The following is a 13,682-nucleotide window of genomic DNA, read 5'->3' on the forward strand; positions in this document are numbered from 1 at the left end:
AAGAGCCCATTTGATAGTATCAAATTCAGGCCTTAACCCATTGACAAATTGGTAGAAGTGTTCCATATCAATTTGTTGTTGTCATAGCTCTATATCCTTGGGACAATACCACTTTGGTTCAAGAAGAGTTAACTCTTCTCAAAGTTCGAAAAAGGGCATTGTAGTATTCCCTAATACTCATATCACCTTGCATCATAATATGAGATTTGTCTTGAATATTGCACATATGTGCAATGTTTTTAAGAGAGTACATCTTCTTAAGATAATCTCAAGCATCATTAGCATGTTCAAATTTAGCGAGACTAGAACACTTTTTTATGTCAACGCTATTGATAAGACAAGACATAATATTGACTTTGTTTCTTTCATTCCTTCAATTTTTTCTCATAATCGGTATAACTTTGTTTTTTTCTTCATCATTAGGAGCCACTTACTTTCCATTCTCAACTTTAGTAAGTATTAGTTTTGGCTTCGGATCGGATCCATCAAGTAACCCCCTTAATCCTTTGCCCCAAATGTGGTGCTTCATAATAAAAGACAACATTACAAAATTAGTATCGCTAAGTTTGATGGGGGCATGACTTAGACACTTTCCTTATCATCCATAGTTACAAAGGAGAATAGAGGAGAGTGACATAGAGAAAGATAGGAAGAGGGAAAGAGATAGATAGAAGAGAAAGAGAGAAGCACATTCGTGTGAGCACCACCACGAGCACTTTTGGAGAAGGTTCACGAGCACCCAAACCAACGTATCAAGGAACTCTTTGAAGAGGTGTACACGAACACAAGCACATGAGCAAGTTGAAGTCAATCACCAACACTCAAGAGCACTATGACTCTGATACCAAGTAAGAAAAGATGAGACACTTTCAAGCAGGAACGAAGTGTCCACCAACAAGTCCAAAGTGCATAAGCACAAATGCCACTAAGGGCACAATCACATGCTACAAAGGGAACAATCACAAATGCCACCAAAGGTCAGACACAAGGAATATAAAAATAATATTTTATTAGAACTCAAAATGCAAGAAGCATTGAGGAACAAAGGGGGATCACCCCCTATTTATATACAAATGAGAGACAGGAGTGAGAGAGTAAAGGAGAGGAAAGCGCTTTCTAGCCGTTGGACTAGTTCCAACGTCTAGAATGACTAGCCATTGGACAAGAGCCTAACGGCTAGTCCTAGTCAACACTTGAGTTGAGTAAGCAAAATAAAAATAAATGAAGAAAGAATATATATTATATATACATATATGTATACATATAAATATACATATATACATAATATATTTTATTTTAACATATATATATATATATATATATATATATATATACACAACATGTTTTAACAGCCTCTACACTTGTGGCTCATGAAGATGTCACAACATATTCAGCCCAAGGCTTCTAAATTTGAATCTCAGTCAGTTTGTTCAATTATACAACTACATGCTGAAAGTTCAAGGGCAGAAGATCATGCTTACTTTTTCCCACGTTTACTAAAGTTTACTCTAGGCAAGAGAGGCTACCACCAAGTTCTTCCACTAGCCAAAAGAGTACTCAGACATATTAGAATGTAAGCTAGCTAAAACTCCTATGGCCCAAAATATCAAACTGCAGGAAGCACAGAAAGGCAATGTCTTGCTTGATGAACCAGGGAAATATTGAACCATGTTGGGAGCATTACAATACATCACATTTACCAATGAATCAAGTTTTACAGTTTATGCATGCTCCAAGAAAAGGTCACATGGAGGCAATTAAACGGATTAAAGGGACTCTTTTAGATGGATTGGTTTATGAGAGAGAGAAAATTACACTCTGACGTTTCCATCATAGTTATGGCGTATTCAGATGCTAATTTGGCAGGTGATCCAGCCACAAGGATTGTTATAGGTTTATGAGAGAGAGAAAATTACACTCTGACGTTTCCATCATAGTTATGGCGTATTCAGATGCTAATTTGGCAGGTGATCCAGCCACAAGGATTGTTATAGGATATGATGTGTTTTTGGATCTGCACCTAGTGTCATGGTCGAGCAAAAAAAAAAAGAGCAGTAGCAAGATAAGTATGGAAGCAGACTATGGCTGCAGTTACAACAGAAGTGTTGTGGATACTTCCTCAGAAGATAAAGCATGAGTGCCATAGCCATTTCCACTAATCTGTTCAGCATTGATGAAGCATGTCGAAATAGACCAACACTTGTTGGGGAAAAAGTAGAAGATAAACAGATTAAGCCCCTCTATGTTTCTAGCGAGCAACAGGTTGCAGATTTCTTCACAAAACCCTTATCTGTTTCACGTCATTGGAGCTTGAAAGGTTAACTGTCCATGGTTAATACTCATGTGTAGTTTGAGGGAGAGTGTTAAGGGTTGTGTATGTTACACATCTATTTCATTGTGCCTTTGTATAAGGGTATTTGTATCACTCAAGTTATGATGGGACTTAAGAGTCCATCATGTAATACTTACAGGGGCATTTTTGTCTGACAGAATATATATATTAAAACCTAGGAAGATGCCTCCCACATTGGGACGTCTCCTATTGCAGCCACCTCTTTTTTATTGCTTTCTTATCTTCTTCGCTTCTCCGATACTTCAGGGGGCTATTTTCCACAATTAATACATATGTGACTAAGTTTAGTATTGTCTTTTTTGTTCTCATTTATAGAGGAAAAAAAACATAAACATGTGTTGGTTTATCTGATTCATGATTCTGTAGTTTGCTAGATGTGGAGGATTCCCGTGACCAAGCATACATGTGGTGGATTGGAAATTGTGAACTAAAGTTGGGAAACATTTACCACTTTGCCTTTCATATGAAGCCTTGTGCATAATCTATGTTGATAGTGTAGTTTCACAATGAATTGCATAGGCGCACAATAGGCAACCGTATGTATGTTTTATATGTAAATAATGACTAAAGTAACACTTTTCCACAGTTTTTGAGAAATGATATACTGTCAAGATTCAGTGTGCTAATAGAGCTCTGGCAAATGGCAATTCATCATGCTACATTGTGATTTCTAGAAAAAAAAGGAACAACATTGCTTGATGAGATTCTATAAACCTACTTCTGATTGTTTTTGTGCAACTTTAGGACCTGACACCAGAATTGTGCCTATTCTTCCATCATGCTGGAAACCTGAAAGACAAAACCAGGCTTTTGATGGCTCTATGAGAAACTCTAGGTGTCAAGGTTAATCCATTGCAATAAGGTAGTTCTGGACATGGAACCCCAAACCGCAAATCGAGGCTTTTGATGGCTGTGACAAACACTGGGAGTCGGGGTTACTCCATTCTAACAAGTTGCCTTTGATGGCTATTGAAAAATCATGGAAGTCATGGTTTCTCCCTTCCAACTAGGTAGTGCTTGACCTATTTTGGGCCATGCTAAAGGATTGCTAGTATCTAGAATGCCAGCACCTAAGGACATGGTTCACTAGAACTAGAGCCTTGTTGTGGTGATTTATAAAATCTCATTTCATGGTCTTGAAGACGTGAAGCCTTCTGCCAGAGGTCCACTTACACTGAGGAGCTTTAGATGTTGCTATAATGGTTTCCATTTTTGGAACATTAGGACCTGCAAGAGAATGATAGGAAAGATAAATGTGTTCCAGTGATCATTTCCTAATTCACTGAAATAAACTGGTAAATTTTCCACCATCAAAACCAAACATGATGTCAACATTGATACCAGAGCATTGTATTTAACTGTTATTGACTTTGTTATTCTGGTGATTGCATATAATCATGTATGCTCATTTCTTGGAGTTTGGATTTTCATGTATGTGAACGGAAAGAGTATGTTTGTGGTTGTAATCTAGGGATGTAAATGAGTCAGACCTGGGTGAGATCTAGGCATTACCAAGTCCGACCTAATCAAATCTGACCTAATTGGATTTGGAGTCAGATGGGTTCAGATCAAACTGAATCAGGATCTAACTAGCTTAAAGTCCAATATTTACACATAATCGGATTCAGATGCAAAATTCAATACTGAGTCTGGTTCTGAATTTGGCTTTTGAATCCAACTAGTCGGATTTGTTTCGGGTTGGATATTGTATTACATCCAACCCATTGATATAGCCCATGCTTCTATTCTTGTTTTACCAGGATTAGTATTTTCACTCTATAGTCCCTATTGGTTTTTTCTGTGTTCTTGTTTTGTAAAGTTGTCTATAGATTCTGTTGTTGCCACTTTGGTATATTCCTCCATAGATGCAAGAATATCCTGCATGATGGGCTCCTTCCTGATTTCCATATTTATCCTTATTTAATGTGTTTGTAGCTAGAACGTGATTCTGGTCGCCTTCTAAACTGCAAAGAACGTTTGAACTTCTGCCCATTGGGGGCTTGTGCATTGGCTGGTACTGGCCTTCCAATCAACAGGTTTACTACTTCAGATGCTTTAGCATTTACTGCACCTCTAAGAAACAGGTATATTGATCAATTCCTACATATGAGGTTTTACCTAATTTTATTTAGGTGTTCTGGGATTCTTCTTTACAGGTTTAGATACACACACAAACATGTGTGTGCATGCAGCATGTGTCAGTCACTCTAGACATGCATGCATGCACCCACATACACACATCACACATGCATGTGCACGTGCGGTCATGCACACACACACTCACACTCACACTCACACACACATGTCATGCATGCACAGAAAAAAAAAGAAAAACCTGAACTTTTCATTTCTATGGTATGGCTCCCTTCTTTTCATCTTTCTAAATTTAATTTGCCATACTAATGTTTGAAGGCCCATTAATGTGACTCCCTCAATTATGGCTCTACTGACCATGGTATCTTCTGAATACCCTGTTGGGTTCTCTTTTCTAAGTTTTAACCTGAAGCTTATGGAAAGATGACTACTTTTGTATCAAGTTGTATCTTGTATGGAATATTTTTCCTTCTGGTTCTGAATATGTACATAAAAAATCTCAGGCATTTTGATGTTGTTGCAAGTCTACTGAAGAATTGCAGCTTATTTTCTATCATAATATGGCTACATCAAATTTTTCTCCCATCAAAGATAACACTATTCATAATCATAATTGGCACGGTGATCAAGTCCTTGTCATCTTCCCGTCATGGTAGCAACTTTGTTTCTATGTATTTTCCTAGGTTATGACAGAGAATAGAGAGCTGGCCATTCCTTGTTCTTGCGTGTAAACCCTGTGTTGTTAAAATTTTAATATGGTGCTAGTGAGACAGAAACTTTATAATCAACCTACTCATGATGAATTTATTCACAACATAATTTTCCAAAGTGGAATTTAGTAGCAGCTATCCAATTTTTACTTGTTATACTACTAAGTTTGATGAATGAATGGAGCAGTTTAATTTTACTTCCATTGTGAGCACCAAACACAAACACTTTTTCATCATTGTCATGATGTCTTAATGTCAACAAACACATTTTCAAACCTGTTGGATAAGAGGCCTTCTATTGATTCAGGTATCATTAAATGTGTGTAATCCATGCGTGTGAAAAAAAACAGGTCTTTGTATATGGTTTAGTTGCACAGAAAGTTATCAAACCATAAGTGTAATGGGATTGGAATGTGTCCAAATTAGGGTGAACTGATATATAAGATTGCTAGGTTTAGCCCAGACAATTTGACCTGATTAGGTTGCATAGCTTTTTGAAGTTAACATTATTTAAGACCAAAGACAGCAGCCCTTGTTAAATCAGAGTTTTCTGGTTCAAGTACTAGTTACATAAAATTCTTCACCCACACTGTTCCTCTGGAATGTTGTGGATATGATTGTTTATTTTAGTTTTAGTTCTCTGTTTTGGTTTTCAATTTAACGTGATTTATTGATCTATCTATCTGTAGTATTGATGCAGTCTCAGATCGAGATTTTGTAATAGAGCTTCTGTCAGCTAATGCCATCATCGCTGTCCATCTTTCTCGACTTGGTGAAGAATGGGTTCTGTGGGCATCGGAGGAGTTTGGGTTCCTGACTCCAAGTGACTCAGTGTCTACTGGCAGCAGCATAATGCCTCAAAAGAAGAACCCAGACCCAATGGAACTTGTTCGTGGGAAGTCTGCTAGGGTCATAGGTGATCTTACCACTTTGCTTGTACTGTGCAAGGGCCTCCCACAAGCTTATAATCGCGATTTACAGGTGCTCAAATTTCTTTTATGAATTGACTTGGTCTCATACTCGAGTGACTTTTGTTTTGAAAGTCTGGTCTCTGAAATTTATCCAATCATAGTGTTGCATGGAAGTTGTATCGGCTGTTAAGTTAGTGCTCAAAGACATTTTTGTTGAGTGGCTTCACCTTGACTTGGTTTATACATTACTGAGAAAATACGAGGATGACTGGCTGAGATTCATGCAGATTGAACCGGAGTTTTTCTGGATCTAAATGTTTGTCATGCCAGTCTCAAATCTGATTCTCAAGTCTCGTCATGCCATTCTTGTGTCAAAGCAGTCTGCATCCCATACTTGAATTGTTCTTCTGAGTCGCAACTTGAGCCACCCATGTGGTTTGACCATTCAATTCTGAGGCAGTTATCTTTGGGAGGTCAAAGTTCACAATAATTAGTTTTTCGTAGTGACTCTCCTAAACCCATCTCATCCTAGCTTCAAATTGATTAATTTGATTCGCAGTATGTTAACCAGACCAAGTGGTGGAGAGCCACCTGATGGTTGGTTAACTAGATTTTTAACTCAGGCATGGGATGTAAGTTGAGCGCCATGACTGCTGCTAATTCTGAAAGAAAAATTGCTTGCACTGTTTGGTAGTAAAGGTGGGACCTACATGATGCAACTTAAAGGCATGTAACTGGGGCTAGGACCAATTGGTTCAGGAGGATTACATTTTATCCAAGTCCAAAATGGACGACTGATGTCTATTTTCAGGAGTTCATGGGTTCATTCACATTCATCCATTCTTGCAGCTGTTAGAATGATTTTAGTGGTTTGAACTCTAAGTTACTTGAAAGTGGTGGGTTCAAAAGTCTGCACTGTTAAAACAGTTTTCTTGATATGAAACAGGAAGATAAGGAGCCTTTATTCGACAGTGTCAAGACAATTACTGGAATGCTTGAGGTTACAACGGAGTTTGCTCAAAATATTACGTTCAACCGCCAGAGGATAATTCGTGCATTGCCTGCTGGCCATCTTGATGCCACAACACTTGCTGATTATCTCGTGAAGAAGGTAATCCTGTGAGAAACTTGTTCTTTTTTTTTTTTTGGATGATAGAAGCTTGGTTCTTTACAAAATTCTTGTTCTTATCTTTGTCGTGGGTCATGGTCACAGATTAATGTGGGATTGATACAGTATGTACCTTTTACCTTTTCTCATGCTTTGCTTTCACTGGCCTGCAGTGGCCATCTAAAACTTTGCTTTGCCGCATAGAACAATAGTCGGTATCATGATATTGCCATATATAAGTTTTTCCAAACCTATGGCAACTCATACTATCTGAATCTTCTGTCCGTAGTGGTATCCAAGCAAGAAAGTCTGTCCATGTGTTTTACTTCACTCAATGCATGTAAACTATTGGGCTTCACTCATTTGACTTCTCTCTGATTTCTTACAGGGTGTACCCTTTCGGACATCCCATGACATAGTTGGAAGAACAGTTGGATTTGCGCACTCTAAAGGATGTGAGCTGTCAGAGCTATCCCTTGAGGAACTGAAAAGCATAGATCCTGTGTTTGAGAAGGATGTTTATGAGTTTCTCGGTGTTGAGAACTGTATTAAGAAGTTTTCTTCATATGGTTCAACTGGTATGAGCTGTGTGGCTGAGCAGATGAGCTTCTGGTGTGAAAAATTCAACATAAGCAAAAGTTCGCAGTAAAGGATGTCTACTAAAATGAAGATGAGTGTTTCTTTGTTAAGAACGTGCTAAGTTATTTCTGCAGCATCTCCACTTAGAGCTGAGTTTCTGTTATGGTATTGTTTCAACTACGTCTGTGAGGGATACTAGACAGAACAGAAAATGAAGTTTCTCAAAGAGTATCAGGATTTTATGATTTAGGGGAGGGATGTGAGAATAAGTTTACCACCGAAGGCGAGGAAGAAAATTGTGCATTGTTGAAATGTGTGAGTGGACTTGGCCATTTATGCTCTATGCATCAGCTACTAAGAAGATATTTTATTTGATGATCATTCCTTCCTACTCAATTGCATCAGTCTCTCTCTCTCTCTCTCTCTGGTTTAGACCAAGTTTTGACACAACTATTCACTGCGTGGGATACCAAGATTTGTACTTTTCTTTCTTCCGAAAGGCAAGCTGGGGAAGTTTTCTACTCTTTTATCCTGCCTTGTCTACTTAATATTTGAGAGCCTCCAGCACATCAAATTATTTCTTATAGTAGGTGAAGGAAAAAAAGTGTTTTCTCTTGTAAACGGTCCTACATCAAATGCCTAGGATCAGGTCAGAGGCACCTCTGAGGTGTAGTTCATCTTAAAGTGAACACCACCCATCAAACAATGAATAAGGCTCATTGTGAGCCGTTCATTTTAAACGATCTAGATGCTGTTCATCCGAAAGACATTGGGAAAAAATTGGGGCCCATTCAAGTGATAGGCTTCTCATCCATACAGGGTTAGATGTTCATCTTGAGATCAACGGTATCCAAAGGAGCTCTGATTGTATTTCAGGCTATTCACGGAATGTGAAAAGCAGATGGGTGTGGTTGATTGCTTGTCCAAGATTGGGCAGAATGGTAGAACAGTATTCTGTCTGTTCTGTAACAAATGTTCTTGGTTCAGCGTTTGTTTCAACTCAAATAGGTAATCATATTTTTTTCTATTTGAAAAATTTTCTGCACCCAGCCGAGTTATAGCCGGTGACAACAGGACATACGAGAGATGGGAACTTAGCGGCTGGCAAAGCTGCACCTAGAAAATTAAAGATGTAATACATAAGAAGGATGCACAAAAAATGCAGCACATGGGGGAAGAGTCTAGTGCTATTAACAATGAATCCGTTGCAGCCACGAGTAGTAAACAGTCCAGCGAGCAACCTAAAATTGTTGAGACTAGATGAAGTACACGGGCTAAATGAGATGAGATGTTGCAGCGGATTATTTCAGTTCAGCTAATCATATATGATGAATTGCAAGCATAAGTGATAATACGGTATCCAGTAGTTCATAGAGCAAAGAAGCATGGCAGCAGTTAACTTCCCTTTTCAGCAGGATTCAGTGAGCCTGCTCAATAAAGTACATTCTTACCAAGGAGCAGGTTGATCAGCAAAGCAATTCATTTAGAGTACCTACGACTAAAGAAATGTGGACTGTACACCAAGGCAATTGGCACGGCTGGAATGTTTGGAAACTGCCTTGGTTGATTGCACAGGAGGGCAAGGTGATGATGGAATTGGTGCAAACCCACATGGAGAAGTACCCGTTAGCATGCCCAAGCTTGGCTCAGCTTTGAGTCCCCAAAAGGAATTCAGCCTTGAGATTTACTTCTTTTTGTTTTGTTTTGGGTTTTTGAGGGCTTGATGCTTAGGTGTTTTTGTTGTTAGTGCCTAAGTGGTTCTTTCAATTGTATTTTTCATCGAAGAATTATGCTAATGAAGGTTGGGAATTAGCTAGACCAAAACTCATTCTCCTTGTCCCAACCACCTCTCCCCATTTTCCATCCTTCATCTCTCGGTTTTCGAGGTAGTGAGCACCCTTGTGGCAGACCTAATGATGCACGGTTCTTCGATTGCTACATGAGAGCCAATCACTCGTGTGCTAGCTTGGTCCAGCCCCATCATTAGCAAAGCCCTTGCTCCATTTCCAACCATTTCCAACAACAGAGTTTGTGTCCCAAGCTTTCTACCTCTCATTGAGCATGAGGGAAGCATCAGATTATGTGAGGAATTTCATGAGCAAGCCAATCTGGTACTCCATTGCTACAGATCTGCGCAACCCAGCTCTTTGTTGAAGCTCTACTAAAAAATCATCTCGTGGGTTTGTGCCATTCAATCACAAACTAAATTCCCTTTCCATCCACAAAAGGTGTGGGAGGGGAATTCTGAAGATTCTTTGTGTTTACTGGCAAGAGGTCTGGTTTCTACGCTACTGAGAGCTCCAGCCAGCCACTTACACAACAGCATTTCTCAAAATTTGCTAGTGCTTCGCTTGAAAATTGACCAGTAGTGAGCCCTCTCAGTGTGCTCCAGAACCGACTTGGGGTCATGTAACGCTCTCCCCATCGTGGGGGGGTTACGGAAGGAGAAGGGGGCGACGCCCCTTCCTCTTCCACGAATCAGATCGTGGGAGAGGAAGCGGGCTGCCCCCATTTAATACAGAAGGTGGGAGGGGGTAACCGAGCAACCCCCATGGCTATAAAAGCCATGGGGGGGGGGGGGGGGCTCCTCTCATTTCCCCATTCGATCACCAGAGGAGCAGAGAGGGAGCGTGTAGGGAGAATCGGGAGGAGGTGTTGCAGCCACCGCCGGTCGCCGTCAGGTAAGTCTCTCTCTCTTGTGGGTTGTTTGAATGCAGGGGGGTCGCCGGCAACCTCACAGTTGCCGGTGAGTTGCAACAAAATAGGGACAGGGAGAACCTTGTCCCTGCCTTGCGATAGAAGAGAACGACAGAGGGGTTTCCCCTCTATTGTTGCCTTTCGTTGGTGGTTTAAACATGGGGGTCGCCGGCAACCTCACGGTTGCCGGCGAGTTGTAGCAAAACAGGGATAGGGAGAACCTTGTCCCTGCATTTCAATAGAAGAAGAGTGATAGAGGGATTTTCCCTCTGCTGTTGTCACCCACTGATGACGAAAACGGGGAAAGGAGGACCAACTGCCGCAAGGAGGCAGGAGGTCTGGCCGCTACCCTCATCACCGTAGGCATCGGCCCATCTACAGAGGTTGCAACAGTTTGACAACAATGATGTTGTCGGAACTGTTGCAGAGAAAAAAAAATGATGAAGTGGATAGGTGCGTTGTGACAACAGACCGTATTAGTCTATACGGACCGAGTCGGGTTTGTAATGGTGGACCGTTTCGGCTCAGACCAAAGGTGGACCCAATATGGGTCAGACCGACTAAGTCTAGACCAAGACAAATCAGATGCGTGTGGGATTGATTTATAGAGTGCTGTGGAAAAATCAAAGTAGCAAAGACTCGATTTTTCCATTTCAAATTGGATTCGGGTTTGGATCTCAGTTTGGACCTAAAACTCAAATGGATTCGATTAGACGACCTAATTTAGATCCAGACAACTCCTTTTTAAGTAGGTTTGGATCAAGAATACCGAATCCATGATCCAAATCATAGTTGAGTTGATGACCTAAGTGGTCAAATTCTATTATGGATGTGGATCTTAAAATAACATGAAGTAAAGATGACATAGAAGTCATTGAAAGAGCAACAAGACCATTTTGCCCTTGATACGTCTACAAAGCATAACTGAGTGCCCCGAAGTCAGATCCATGTGATTCTTGAATCCATAGATTCTACTGCTTGGGTAGAATCTATTAGTAGGGGATGTGTGAACAAACTCTGAAAAATGAAGTCAGAGTTTGACAATTAAGTTTAAGGGTGTTTTGATAATTTTGATGATACGAGGTATTCGTTGTTTTCAGATCAAGGGTTGCAATTGGAATTTAAGCATTCCATGTAAGTGAACATTTGTAAATTCCTTCTTAGTTGATTAAAACACATGCTAATTAGTTTAGGCATCTTTATATATGATTCTATGTGCTTCAAGTATGCTAGTTTTGTTTATTGTAAAGAGACACTGTTTTGCATGCCTAGAAATCTATAAAGTTCAAGTGTGATGCTTAAACCTGATCATGCATAGTTTCTGAGTTATGAAATAAAAGTGGCATGACATGATTGCATGTATGAGATTGATGTGTTATGTGAAAATTGAGGGTAGAGTTCCAGAGTCTCAGGGTAGGTATTACCTTGGAAAATGTCATGCTTATGCCTTGGGAGGGGCATTATAAGTGTCGTGAATTAATCTGTGGTGGGTTGCCATCCTTAACAGTTCAGACATGTAAACATATGTTAAAAGTAATTAGTGGATATACATTGAGGATTGTATAACACACTAAATTCAAGATGTGAATGTTGAGTAAAAATTGTCTATAGGATGACCACCCGGTATGTGATGGGAACTCTACTAGGAGGCATGGTTTAGGGTAATGTTGAGGTGTGTACATCGTGAGTAACCTGGGAATATCTCAGACGTTTCTAGGTGACCTTTAGGGGTTAAAACATTGCCCACTAGACACATGTAGGACGTAGCATGAACCACAAAACCTTGGGGGCAGGTATAGCTCCTTGAGACACCTTGGGGGCAGGTATAGCCACCCTGGCTCTTCGGCTAGCTACCGTTTGAGTCCCTTCGCTCTCGACTTGCAACCGACGAGCTGCTGCAGCACCTGTGTCCGTAGTCTGGGTCGGTTTGGACTACGTTGTTTGTGAGTGGTTCATAAGGCTGGCCAACATTGTAGACTCTGAGTTGTCTACATAGGTTGCTACGCCCGAGGAGGCTATGTCCGGAATAGTCGATTAGAGTAGAAGAGTTGTTTGAAAATGATAATAGAGATGTAGTAAAGGGGGTAAAACTCATAACTAACACGTGTGCATAAGTAGCAAACTAAACTAAGACTAGGAGCTTAGAGCTCACTACAGTTGCAACGATCGTGTCTATTTGTAAATGGAATCTTACTGGGTTGTAGACTCACCCTCTTCTTTTGGTTGCAACTGTAGGTTCAGGGACTGCTGCCACCACTCACAGGGCTTAGTACGACTCTGCCACATCAGAAGTATGGTTTTCCTATACTTTTTATTTTGCTTTTTGTCTTTGGATGGTTATGATATTGTAAATGGATGTATGGACCTTCAAGTATTGAATAAAAAAAATTCTGGCACAATTTTGAGCTATTTTTGAGATTATTGAGTAATTTCCCTCTGGGAACTAACGTCCACGAACCCGGGCTTGAGAGGCCCCGGATCGGGTCGTTACAGGTCATGTGGGAGATTGTAGTGATTTCCATTGAATGGTTCGGAGCATATTTCTCGCAACACGTCTAAGCAGCTCCCCTGTGCGTGAGGTTCAACCAACGTGCCTCTTCCCAACCGCATTGCGCGTGATTCACTCGTGTCTTCCTCCTGCAAGTCGGCCAGTAGACAGCCCTTCCTATGAGCTTTCAATCGAACATAGGGTTGTGTGGGGGATTCGCCCATTTTTTAGGTCGTTTGCACACCATTTTTTAGGGTGCTCTATTCGCCCTGTGCACGAGCTGAACAAATACCTCCCCGATCGCGTATCTCAAAATGGCTAGTGCGTTCGAGTCCAATTTTTTTCAGAAGCTAGCCCTTAAGATCATCTTGGAATCCCACTCGGGTGTACTAGAGAGGTTCAGCCATTTTCCGGCAGTTTCAGCTAGCCGAAGCCCGCACTTGTTCTACTACACATCGGCTGCTGCAGTGTGTTGTGCGCATGTCACATGTTCGCTGCCACTACCGCGTTGTTGCTGGGTGGCTCTTCTGTGCAACTGTGATGTGAACAACCTCCCGATCCATAGCATAATCGTTGTGTGTCTACTAAGTGACACAACACTAGGTCTTTGAACCCGAAGGTGGTTTCTTCATTCCTCATGAAAAAAATATCTAGTTTCTTTTGGTTGGTGATTGCAATTTTTCAGAGTTGGAAGTGACCGTGGCAAGTTTTGCAAGTTTTCTCTTTTTATGTCAATTAGCAA

The 13,682-nt window shown here is 40.6% G+C and overlaps 1 protein-coding gene across 1 annotated transcript in view; it reads left to right on the top strand.

Moving 5' to 3' along the window:
• Nucleotides 1–8,135, top strand: part of LOC149839020 (argininosuccinate lyase, chloroplastic-like) — a 47,815-nt gene extending 39,680 nt beyond the window's left edge. The window contains exons 4-7 of the mRNA XM_090002231.1: nucleotides 4,289–4,437; nucleotides 5,847–6,138; nucleotides 7,015–7,179; nucleotides 7,565–8,135. Coding sequence (XP_089858357.1) covers nucleotides 4,289–4,437; nucleotides 5,847–6,138; nucleotides 7,015–7,179; nucleotides 7,565–7,825 — 867 coding nt within the window. The 3' untranslated portion in view covers nucleotides 7,826–8,135. The remainder of the gene's footprint in view (nucleotides 1–4,288; nucleotides 4,438–5,846; nucleotides 6,139–7,014; nucleotides 7,180–7,564) is intronic.
• The last annotated feature ends 5,547 nt before the right edge of the window (nucleotides 8,136–13,682 follow it).

This window comes from Nuphar pumila, chromosome 4 (genome assembly GCF_984573655.1).
Source record: "Nuphar pumila chromosome 4, dmNupPumi1.hap1.1, whole genome shotgun sequence".
NCBI lineage: Eukaryota > Viridiplantae > Streptophyta > Magnoliopsida > Nymphaeales > Nymphaeaceae > Nuphar > Nuphar pumila.